At 60.7% G+C, this 12,387-nt stretch overlaps 1 protein-coding gene across 1 annotated transcript in view; it reads right to left on the bottom strand.

Moving 5' to 3' along the window:
* The window catches only part of MPPED1 (metallophosphoesterase domain containing 1), a gene marked incomplete at its 5' end in the record, with an annotated part of 44,234 nt that overhangs the window by 10,941 nt on the left and 20,906 nt on the right, over positions 1 to 12,387 (bottom strand). Inside the window, one exon of the mRNA XM_014535126.1 lies at positions 8,876 to 9,101. Within this exon, the coding sequence (XP_014390612.1) occupies positions 8,876 to 9,101 (226 nt within the window). The remainder of the gene's footprint in view (positions 1 to 8,875; positions 9,102 to 12,387) is intronic.

Raw genomic sequence — 12,387 nt, 5'->3', positions numbered from 1 at the left:
CTGCCTCCCTGGCAGGGGTGCCAGCCCCACCCGCCCCCGGCTGCCAGCCATCACACACCCTGCGGGGCACACAGCACTTCCGGCAAGTCAGCGGCAACAGGAGTGGAGCAGGACCCCCTGTGTGGGTCCTGATTAATCCCCGCCCCCCCGACTGCAGAAGCATCATCTTTTGTGTCGCTGGGACTGCAGCGGGAAGGCAGATGATTCTGGGGACGCAGATCTCATGTGGAGTGGAGTGCGTGTGTGTGCTGTGTGCGCTGTGTGTGCTGTGTGTGTGCTGTGTGTGCGCTGTGTGTGCGCTGTGTGTGCTGTGTGTGTGCGCTGTGGGGGCGCTGTGTGTGCTGTGTGTGTGCGCTGTGGGGGCGCTGTGTGTGCTGTGTGTGTGCGCTGTGGGGGCGCTGTGTGTGCTGTGTGTGTGCGCTGTGGGGGCGCTGTGTGTGCTGTGTGTGTGCGCTGTGGGGGCGCTGTGTGTGCTGTGTGTGTGCGCTGTGGGGGCGCTGTGTGTGCTGTGTGTGTGCGCTGTGGGGGCGCTGTGTGTGCTGTGTGTGTGCGCTGTGGGGGCGCTGTGTGTGCTGTGTGTGTGCGCTGTGGGGGCGCTGTGTGTGCTGTGTGTGTGCGCTGTGGGGGCGCTGTGTGTGCTGTGTGTGTGCGCTGTGGGGGCGCTGTGTGTGCTGTGTGTGTGCGCTGTGGGGGCGCTGTGTGTGCTGTGTGTGTGCGCTGTGGGGGCGCTGTGTGTGCTGTGTGTGTGCGCTGTGGGGGCGCTGTGTGTGCTGTGTGTGTGCGCTGTGGGGGCGCTGTGTGTGCTGTGTGTGTGCGCTGTGGGGGCGCTGTGTGTGCTGTGTGTGTGCGCTGTGGGGGCGCTGTGTGTGCTGTGTGTGTGCGCTGTGGGGGCGCTGTGTGTGCTGTGTGTGTGCGCTGTGGGGGCGCTGTGTGTGCTGTGTGTGTGCGCTGTGGGGGCGCTGTGTGTGCTGTGTGTGTGCGCTGTGGGGGCGCTGTGTGTGCTGTGTGTGTGCGCTGTGGGGGCGCTGTGTGTGCTGTGTGTGTGCGCTGTGGGGGCGCTGTGTGTGCTGTGTGTGTGCGCTGTGGGGGCGCTGTGTGTGCTGTGTGTGTGCGCTGTGGGGGCGCTGTGTGTGCTGTGTGTGTGCGCTGTGGGGGCGCTGTGTGTGCTGTGTGTGTGCGCTGTGGGGGCGCTGTGTGTGCTGTGTGTGTGCGCTGTGGGGGCGCTGTGTGTGCTGTGTGTGTGCGCTGTGGGGGCGCTGTGTGTGCTGTGTGTGTGCGCTGTGGGGGCGCTGTGTGTGCTGTGTGTGTGCGCTGTGGGGGCGCTGTGTGTGCTGTGTGTGTGCGCTGTGGGGGCGCTGTGTGTGCTGTGTGTGTGCGCTGTGGGGGCGCTGTGTGTGCTGTGTGTGTGCGCTGTGGGGGCGCTGTGTGTGCTGTGTGTGTGCGCTGTGGGGGCGCTGTGTGTGCTGTGTGTGTGCGCTGTGGGGGCGCTGTGTGTGCTGTGTGTGTGCGCTGTGGGGGCGCTGTGTGTGCTGTGTGTGTGCGCTGTGGGGGCGCTGTGTGTGCTGTGTGTGTGCGCTGTGGGGGCGCTGTGTGTGCTGTGTGTGTGCGCTGTGGGGGCGCTGTGTGTGCTGTGTGTGTGCGCTGTGGGGGCGCTGTGTGTGCTGTGTGTGTGCGCTGTGGGGGCGCTGTGTGTGCTGTGTGTGTGCGCTGTGGGGGCGCTGTGTGTGCTGTGTGTGTGCGCTGTGGGGGCGCTGTGTGTGCTGTGTGTGTGCGCTGTGGGGGCGCTGTGTGTGCTGTGTGTGTGCGCTGTGGGGGCGCTGTGTGTGCTGTGTGTGTGCGCTGTGGGGGCGCTGTGTGTGCTGTGTGTGTGCGCTGTGGGGGCGCTGTGTGTGCTGTGTGTGTGCGCTGTGGGGGCGCTGTGTGTGCTGTGTGTGTGATGTGTGTGTGATGTGTGTGTGCGCTGTGTGTGTGAGTGTGTGTATGTGGTGTGTATAGTGTGTGTATGTATTGTGTGTGGTGTGTATATGTATGGGGTGTGTATGTGTGCTGTGTGTGTGGTGTGTGTGTGTTGTGTGTTGTGTGTGTGGTGTGTGTGATGTGTGTGATGTGTGTGTGCTGTGTGTGATGTGTGTGCTGTGTGTGCGCTGTGTGTGTGATGTGTGTGTGATGTGTGTGATGTGTGTGTGATGTGTGTGTGCTGAGGGGCTCTGTGAGGAAAACATGTGAGCCCCTCACATGTTGTGAGGGCAAGAAAGATAGGACAGGAGAGGGGCAGAGACCGCGTGTGAGAAAGACGCGTGTGAGTGTGTGAAAGGATGTGAGTGTGGGGGGATGCGTGGTGTGGGAGGGTGTGGGGTGCATGCATGTGTATGTATGTTTTGGGTATGTGTGCATGTGTGTAGCTGTGTGAGGTGTATGTGTATACATGTGTGTAAGTGGGTATGGCATGTGTGTACCTGTGTCATGGTGCGGTGTGTAGTGTGTACATGTGTGTAGTTGTGCGGTATGTGCACACATGGGTATGTGGTGTGTGCATGCATGTCATTGTGTGGTGTGTACATGTATATAGTTGTGTGGTGTGTGTGCATCTGTGTCTGTGTGGTGCATTGCATGTGTGCATGTGTGTGTGGTGTGTGCACATATGTGTGCATGCAGATCAGGCACCAGAGACTGAGGCTGTCCCTCCCGCGGTCACGGTTCGTGCTCTGCCTGTCGTGTGAGGCCGGCAGTTGTGAGGCTCCGTGGAGGAAGGACAGGGGCGTGAGCAGCAAAGGAACCACAGCAGCGGGCACTGCGGGGCCTCTGGGTCCCTCCTCACCTGTCCGGCCAATGGGTGTCCTCGGCCAGTCGGGGGCAGGTGTCACGCTCCCCCTGCAGACACAGCCTCCTGACCTGAGGGGGGGGGGATCCCACTGAGGCGCCTGCAGAGCCGGGCCAGGGGCTCTGCGGGGCCCACTGCTCTCTCCCTGGCACGGCCCTGGGAGGGAGAAGCGAGCCCGATTCTACAGTACGGGACCGGGTCAGGGAGAACATGCCCCCACAGGCCAGGCTTCTAGGGCCCAGAGGCCAGCCCTGTGGGGGTTCCGCAGACCAACGGGCCGCCAGAGGGACGGAGCCACGGGCAGGTGGGAAGCGGCAGCCGTGACCGCTTCCGGAGCCGACCACGCCCACCGCCAGCGCAGAGCTCATGGGCCAATCACTTCTCCTACCCAAGCCTCACTTTACCCCTCTGCAAAATGGGAATTAAAAGAATCCCGCCTTGCCAACCAGCGTGGCTCAGTGGTTGAGTGTCAACTTATGAACCAGGATGTCACAGTTCGATGCCCGGTCAGGGCACATGCCTGGGTTGTGGGGGGCGTGCAGGAGGCAGCTGGTCAATGATTCTCTCTCATCACTGATGTTTCTATCTCTCTCTCTCCCTCTCCCTTCCTCTCTAAAATCAATAAAAATATATATTTCTTAAAATGTTTTTTTAAAATGGATTTTCTTAAGAGAAAAGGCAAAGGATTCTGGGTCAGGTGCTTGGAGCTGAGTCACACTTAGCCTGGAGGGAGGACAGAGGGCCGGGAACAAAGCATGTGGGCTGCCAGTCCACACTGGGCTCACCAGGCGGACTTCCTGGAGGGGGTGGCAGTGGCTGTAAAGCCAGGGTGGAGCATGGCCAGGGGCAGGGGCATCACGGGCAGAGACGGCCTCACTGGGGTCACCCACCAGCAGCTGGGACAGCAGGGGACAGCGGGCACTGGGGAGGCCGCCGTCTCAGGCAGGACCAGGACCCGTCCCATCGGCCTCTGCCCAGGACCTGGATCACAGTCTGGCAGAGGCATCTGTGAGGCGGGAAAGAGCTACGGCTTCACTAGCTCACCCTCGACTCCCTTGCCTCTAGATCAGCAGTTCTCAACCTGTGGGTCGCGACCCCTTTGGGGGTCGAACGACCCTTTCACAGGAGTAGCCTAAGACCATCGGAAAACACATACATAATTACATATTGTTTTTGTGACTAATCACTATGCTTTCATTATGTTCAAATTGTAACAATGAAAGTACATCCTGCATATCAGATATTTACATGACGATTCATAACAGTAGCAACATTACAGTTATGAAGTAGCAACGGAAATAATTTTATGGTTGGGGGTCCCCACAACATGAGGAACTGTATTAAAGGGTCGCGGCATTAGGAAGGTTGAGAACCACTGCTCTAGAAGATCCATTTGACCAAGTTAGAAAGGAAGCATTTGCGGACCCTCTGTGCGCAGCTCTGGGAGGGGCGGGGGGGCCTCGCCTTCCCCAGGCCCAGCTCGGCCTCGGTGACTGTGGGACCTCAAGCAAGTCCCTTCATTTCATGGGGCTCGGGCTCAGCCACACAGTGGGGACAAGGTCAGACCTCACTGCCTGTTGCAAAGATGTGCCCGACGCAAAGGCGGAGCCCGGGGAAGCAGCGAGAACAGTTCCTGGGACCACTGAGCCCCTGCGGGGGACAGGTGAAAACCCCCAACGCTCCTGCCTCCACCCCATCCGACAGCCCCCTCTGCGCACCTGGGAGGGAAGGCATCAAAGGCTCCTGCTGAGCCCCCCAGTGTGACCCAGGCCGCCCAGCCCTGCCCACACCCCACCGGCTATACAAGAACAACTTTGAGGGCCCCCAGCCCCCACTCTGGGCGGGGGGAGGGGGCAGTGGCTGTGGAGATCTGGGGTGAGTGGGACCAGGTGTCGAATGTCTTCCGTGTGCTGAGCACACACATCCAACCTCTTTAAATCCTAAGGATGATCCTGCAAGGGGTGTTGTCATTCCACCGAGAGCCAAGATCCTGTCCCAAGGCCACAGAGCCAGGTGCCTGCCAGAGAGAGGGGCAGGGCCCCGGCACCCCTGCCAGGCCCAGGCCCTGCCCTGCCCGGAAGCAGCCAAGCCCAGAACCAGGACCCACGCCCCGCCGGCCTGCAGCCACTTCTCGAAGTTTAAAGTCTCAGCAGGTTTAGATTCCTTTTGCAAAATGCCAGGAGTAATTAGGCCAGATGGGCGCGCTGCCTGCCAATTTCCCTCCCTCCCTCACTCACTCCTTTTTCTGAGAAAAATCAAGGCCGTTCTCAGTTAAATGAGAACAAAAAATGCATCCAAAACCCATACATGAACGCGGAGTGTATGCGGAGCTGTTACACTCAGGATTTGTCACCGCTCAGCGCTTCCTCTTCCGCGCGGGCCCCGCCCCCTCCTCTAAGCTGCTCTGCCAAAGGCCGGGCGCCCACGGCACAAGGGGCCGGCTCCCCTGCGCCAGGACAGACACAGGCCCAGAGGTGCCCACGGACACAGGTCCGGAGGTGCCCACGGACACAGGCCCCGGAGGTGCCCACGGACACAGGCCCGGGAGGTGCCCACGGACACAGGCCCGGAGGTGCCCACGGACACAGGCCCCGGAGGTGCCCACGGATACAGGCCCAGGAGGTGCCCACGGACACAGGCCCAGAGGTGCCCACGGACACAGGCCCGGAGGTACCCACGGACACAGGCCCGGAGGTGCCCACGGACACAGGCCCCGGAGGTGCCCACGGACACAGGCCCCAGAGGTGCCCACGGACAAAGACCTGGGAGGCGGCCCACGGACACAGGCTCCCCTGCCAAACTGGGCTGGGGGTGATGGAGGGCACCAAATCCAGAGATGGGGTGTCTGGCCTCCACCCTGGGTGTGGGGGGAGGGCAGCAAGGGAAGCGACAGGGACGGAGACCACAGACTCGGACACAGAGAGCAGGCCAGGCCCGAGTTGTTTTGTTTTTTTGTGGGTTTTTATCCTCACCTGAGGACATTTTTCCATTGATTTTTAGAGAGAGAGGAAGAGAGAGGGAAAGACAGAAAGAAACCCCAATGTGAGAGAAACACATCGACTGGTTGCCTCCTGCACGAGCCCCAACCAGGGCCCGGGCCTGCAACCAAGGTACGTGCCCTTGATCGAAATCGAACCCGGGACCATTTGGTCCACAGGCCAACGCTCTATCCACTGAGCCAGACCGGCCAGGGCCCACGTTTTAACTGAGTCCCCAGGCCTGACTTCTGTCCCTCTGTTCCTTCACCCATTCACTCACTCAGCTGCTCTATTAGGATGGCCGGATGCCATCAACTCCTCAGCACTGGAGTGAGGTCCACAAATAAAGAGGCAGGGCAGGGGCCCGTTCTCGTGGAGCCCCAGATGTTCTCGTGGGAAAAAGACGAGAGAAGCCAAACATCCCAGCAACAAGGCCGGCCGGACCTGGAGCACAGGGCCCGCGAGGAGAGGCCGACCCAGACGCCGCACGTGGGCGAAGGGGCAGGACAGAACCGCCCAGCCAGCAGGTGCCCGGGACACCCCAGAGAGGAGCCAGCTGCACAGTGGCCCCCTGGCACCGATGGGGGGCCCAGGCCTGCCAGGTCAGACACGGAGGGACAGACAGAGCAGTGGGACGTGCCTGTGTGTCTGGGCCAAGCACTAGACTGAGAGCCAGCCCTGCCCCTACGAGCACTGTGTCCCTTCCAGGCCTGGGTGACGTGCTGGGCTCCCGCAGGCGGGTGACCCGGAGCCACAGGCAGAGGGAGCTGTGACTCCCTGAGAGATGGGAGCCCCAGGTGACAGCCGGGGCCATGGCCACGGCCAGCGGGACCTGGCTGCCGGCCTCTGGCCTCCTCTCTCCCACTGACACCACCCAGGCCCTGGAAACCACACTCCACTCTCAGAATGCCCACGCCCCCCTCAAGCCTCCCGCCTGTACCTGGGCTGTTCCCTCTGCCTGCCACACCCTTCCCGGCCCCTGTGGCTGCTGTGTCACCCCAGCTCCCACGGCTTCCACCCCACGGCTCCCATTGAATCAAGGGATTGGCCTCTGACACCTGTGCAACCACCTCTGGAGAGGGCACGGTCACTCCCATCTCCGAGGAGAGGAAACTGGAGCAGAGAGAGGTTAAGTGACTCCCCCAGGGTCACACAGCCCTTGAGAGGTGAAGCCAGGACGTTTTGTCCTAAAGCCTGCTGTAACCTCTATAGAATATAACATTTTAAAGGGGGGTTAGGTATGTGGGAGATGTCGAGGAGGCAGGTTATTAAAAACTTGTGGGCAAGAGATCTAGGCCAGATTCCCTGGTCTGGCGCCCGAGGGCCTCCCATCTGACCCTCCAGACCCTCTACCCCACCCCATCCATCCTCACCTGCACCTTAACCCAGACCCGCCCCAAGCTCCGCTGCCTCCGGGCCTTGCTCACTCCGCTCCCTCCTAGCGGCCGTCCTGGTCTGTGCCTCCCCAGCCTTCTCCAGGCCTGGGTTCCCGCCTGCCCGGCAGACTCGCCCGCCTCCTCGCCTGTCCCTGGCACCGAGCTCCCCACAGCCCTGAGTGCCCGCCGGTGCTTGCCGGGGCCTCACGGGCTGCAGGGAGGGGCACAGAGACCCTGTATGTGGTGAGGACCAGGAGGCGACAGGAGGCACCTCCTGGGCTCAGGAAAGCGGGGGCGGGCTGGCATCTCCCCGCTCTCCCTGAGGAGGCCTTGGCAGGATGAGACCAGGCCCAAAGCTGCCCGCAGCCTCAGGGGGTCAGCACTGGCACCATCCAGGGCAGCCCAGGGGTTCCCCAGACACACTGTGACGGCAGCAGCTCTCCCTGAAGTCCCTGCACCCACACAGGCCCCATGTCCCCCCAAATCGCCCCTCAGCCTCCTGCGTGTGCTGCTCTGGCTGATGGCGCCGTCTCAGGCCCTGATCCCCGCCCTCTGTACCCACGGCTCTTCCTTCCTGGCTCAGATCACCCACCTCTCCAGGGAGCCCCGCGGGATCGGGACCCACTTTCAAGCACAGTGGTCCGTCCCTGCGGTGTCTGGGACCCTCCTCCCCCTCCAGCAGCTGGCACCCTGCAACCATTGCCAGCTGGGCCGCCAAGTGCCAGTCTGTCCACCTGTGGGGCGGGGACAAGAAATCAGTCCCCCAGGCTGAGCAGGATCCGAGACGACGCTCATAGAGACCTTAGCCAGGGCCTGGCTTCCCGTGATCGCTCAGGAACGATTTGCTGCCACCACCCTTATCCCCGTCATCTTAGTCATCACCATCATCATCATCACCATGACCATCACCACCATCATCATCACCATCACTGACATCACCATCATCATCATCACCATGACCATCATCATCATCATCATCACCATGACCATCATCATCAACATCACTGACATCACCATCATCATCATCACTATGACACCCTCACCATGACAATCATCACCAAACCACCACCCTTATCCCCGTCATCTTAGTCATCACCATCATCATCATCACCATGACCATCACCACCATCATCATCACCATCACTGACATCACCATCATCATCATCACCATGACCATCATCATCACCATCACTGACATCATCATCATCATCATCACCATGACATCCTCACCATGACAATCATCACCACCATCACCATCATTGCCATCATCACCATCATCATCACCATCATCATCATCATTGCCATCATCACCATGACCATCATCATCATCACTGACATCACCATCATCATCATCACTATGACATCCTCACCATGACAATCATCACCACCATCACCATCACCATCATCACCATCACCACCATCACCATCACCATCACCATCACTGCCATCATCACCACCCTCACATCATCACCTGGGCTCCCGTGACCCACTGACCATCTCACTGAACAGTCATGACCCATCCTCACCTTGATCCCCACCAGCCAGGTAGCTCAGGGACAAGGCCTGACCACTCTGTGTCCCCAACAGACAACAGGGACTGGGTGTGTACTCGTGACTTCAACAACTGCCCCACTTCCGCACCCCCCCACCCCCCGCCAACTCAGCCTCAGCTCCCTCCGCCCAGCGCGGTGCGCACTCACCACGGGGAGCCGTAGATCCGGAAGCCCCGCACGGTGACCTCCGAGTCCTGCAGGTAGATGCAGTTGGTCAGCAGCGACTGCACGTTCTCGTAGTTCTCCGGCTTCAGCTTCGACACGGACGGGAAGTAATAAAAGTCCTGCTTGATGAGGTCGGCCATGAACTCCTGGTCGAAGGTCAGCTCGTGGTTGCCGGCGATCACGATCTTGTACTCGTAGGGCAGGCTGCCTGCGGGGCGGACACGGGCGACACACGCACGCTGCTGGCCGGCCCGCAGACTCCGTTTGTTTGGCAAAACTTTTGAGTTTGTTGCCAGCATAAAAAATATTCCAGAAGTTCCCAATAAAATGTCATTCTATTTTCTAAAAATCAATCCATTTTAAAATCTGATGATCCTGCCAGCCCCGTGCTGAGTATCTGTGTCTCCATCCCTCCGACGGAGGCAGACATGAGTGTGCCCCAGTCCCCACCTGTCCCTAATGCTCACCCAGGCCACTCCACTCAGGTCAAGGTATCGCCCTGCAGGAACTGCGGTCCCTGAGACATGGCGGGAACAGACCTGGCCATGTCCCCTGGGGCTCCCACACAGGTGATGGAGATCAGCCCTCCAAGCCTCTCCCACCTCCCCACCTTGCCCACCCCATCGGCCTGGCCCAGGGGTGCTGAGCAGCCCGCCCCCCACACAATACAGCCCCAGCAGCCGGAAGTAGCCATGTCTGCTTCACCCATCTCTGTCCCCACAGGTCCCAGCAGGCTGGGCAAACGAGGCCCCGACAGCACCGCAGGGTGACACGGTGCAGGGGACCCAGCCATGGCGATGCTCAGACTGCCCACAGGCAGAGGAGAGATCCGCCCGGGCCTGGGCAGCTGGGGGAGGCACAGAGGACGCAGAGAGAGGACTGCCATTTCCTGAACCCCACTGTCGGGCGGCCACCCCAGGTGAAAGGCTGGGCCCCCCAGAACCTGCCAGGCGGGCGGTCATCTCCGCCTTGCAGCTGGGAACAGGCCCCACGGTCAGGCGCCTGCCCTGGCCCCACAGCAGGTGAGCGGCAAGGCCACACTGGACGTCAGTCCTTGTGACCCCACACACGTGGGTCAGCAGGTCACAGATTCCAAGGCCACCAGGCCCGAGCCAGGGGGACCCCTCACGGAGCCCCTCGCCACGCTGCCGACCGCCTCCAGCTCTGATTCTGTCTCAGTTTCATGGCACCCACGCACCCCACGCCGAGCGCCGCCGGCTGGGGAGCCAGAGCTGCACTAATGCGTTTAAGTCACGTCTCCGACTGGGGGCGTTCCTTAAGCAAATTAGCCAATTACTCCAACTGTACAGTTTCATTTATCTCCGCAGCTCCGTCTCCCGGGGATCGGGGACCGGGGATCGGGGAGTGAGCAGGAAGCTATCAGTGGTCCCCTGTCCCTCCCACCTCAGGAGGGCGTAACTGAGGCTCTTCCCTCCCAGGGAAGGGGAGCAAGGCTCCTGTACACAAAGCTGGGGTGGGGTGGGGGGAGGTGGGAGGCAGGAGCCACAGTACATTCGCATGACACCCTCCGTATTGTCTGGTTTCTCCCAGGAAGGTGGGCGCCACGGGGCTTGGACGCAGGGGATGTGTCTGCTGGTGAACACAGAAACTGCCACCACCATGCCCTCCTGAGCCACAAACATGTCTGCCGAGATGTCCACCTGGACGTGACAGCTCACCCGCTGTGTATAACGTTCACAGACACCAAGTCTGACTATCCCCGTTTTGCATCCGGGAAAACCGGCGCTCAGAGAGGTTGCCCAAGGTTACACAACTCAAACCACGCAGGGCGATGGGCGTTTGATCATCTTTGTGGCTTGGCCTCCTCGAGCTCACCCTGAAGTGGCACTCCAAACCATCAGGTGGACAGACGGGTGATGGGGGGATGGATGGATGCATGGATGTGTGGACGGATGGATGCATGGATGGGTAGATGATGGATGGATGCATGGATGGATGGAGAGATGATGGATGGATGGAGGGTGGATGGATGGAGGGGATGGATGCATGGATAATGGATGGATGGGAGCATAGATGGGTGGATAAAGCGTGAATGGATAGAGAAATTGATGGACAGAGATGTATGGATTATGGATGGATGAATGGAGAGAGAGAGATGGATGCATTTATAAATCAATCAATCCATTACTCCAACTGTACAGTTTCATTACTCCCACCGTACGGCTCTCCGAGCCCCTTCCGCCTCCCCACTCGCCCATCCAGCTGGAGTAATTGATTGACTGGTTTACAAGGAGCTAGTTCTGTCTCCTTTCTACCAACTGACCTCAGTCTCCCTGCACCCCTTCCCTCCCCTCCAGCCGTCTTGGCAGGGCGTGTTTCTCAGACCCTCCTCCCTCACCCCGTAGCCCTGACTGCCCGTCTCTGAATCTTCTCCGTTGGACCTGCTCTCTTGCAGGTGGGGGTAGAGGAGCCAGAACTAAGGCTCTGGTATGGCCTATCACAGCGTGAGGTAAAGAAGTCCCCTCCTCTGTTCTGGGACTGCTACCTCTGTTGTTACGACCAAAGGCTGCGTTAGCCTTCAGGTGCCCACGTGACCCTGCAGCTCTTACCACCCTGACTATAGATATAAAATGCCATCGACCAGTCCTCACAGGCTTCCCGATTAGCTTCACCTTCCCCTCCTGGAATGGGCGGTGAACGAGAGGAGGTTTGGGGGCCTCGATGACTGACTGGCTGGCAGGGGCTTCGTGGGTGAGAGATGAGATGAATTCATGCTCTTCCGCCCGATGCCTGCACACAGGAGACTGTGTCCTCTCTGCCCCTTCCGGCTCCTGCCTTCCCAGCAGCAGGGAAGAGGCTGGCACCCGGGGGCGCTGCCAGTGCCGGATGGGAGCACCCGGATGGGAGCGCCAGCCTGGCAAGGGGCTGGAGGTGCCTGGATTCCAGGACAGGGTGCTCCCTAGGTAGGTGTGAGGAGGGATGAGTGGTGTCAACCCTGGAGGCTAGAACGTACTGCCACGCTGGGGACCAAGGACGGCACAACACGGGAACCAGAGAGACAGCCTGTGTGAGGCCCTGGGATGGACAGGCGGGTGGCGGCTCACGTGAGTGTCTGGGCGGCTCTGCTGGCTCGATGGGGCTCCGAGAGGAGGTGGACGGCTGGGCCCACCTCCCCTCAGCAGCCCCGAGGAAGCGCAGGATCCAGCCAGCCTGTGCCCAGACGCCACCCAGCCACCTTCTCCCCTGGAGCTGGGCCCTGCTGTAAAGGCCCCCCCCCCCCAACCCCCCCCCCCCCCGGTCAGCTGTCCACGCTCTGCGGGCGCACAGCCCTGCTCCAGACCCCGCGAGGCCACTGATCACCAAGACTCAGCCCCGAGGTCAGTACCACGTGGCGCAGAGGTGCCAGCCCTCACCACTCACTGGGCACAGGCGGAAACTGGAGCTCAGAGAGGGGCAGGGACTTGCCTGAACAGCACAGCGGGCGGAGGGACGGGACTTGGCCAGGCCTCCCCCTCGGGCCTGCAGGGCACCAT

The sequence above is a fragment of the Myotis brandtii genome, unplaced genomic scaffold, assembly GCF_000412655.1.
Source record: "Myotis brandtii unplaced genomic scaffold, ASM41265v1 scaffold138, whole genome shotgun sequence".
Taxonomy (NCBI): domain Eukaryota; kingdom Metazoa; phylum Chordata; class Mammalia; order Chiroptera; family Vespertilionidae; genus Myotis; species Myotis brandtii.
The sequence above is the reverse complement of the archived record's forward strand: the minus strand, read 5'-3'. Positions and strand labels throughout refer to the sequence as shown.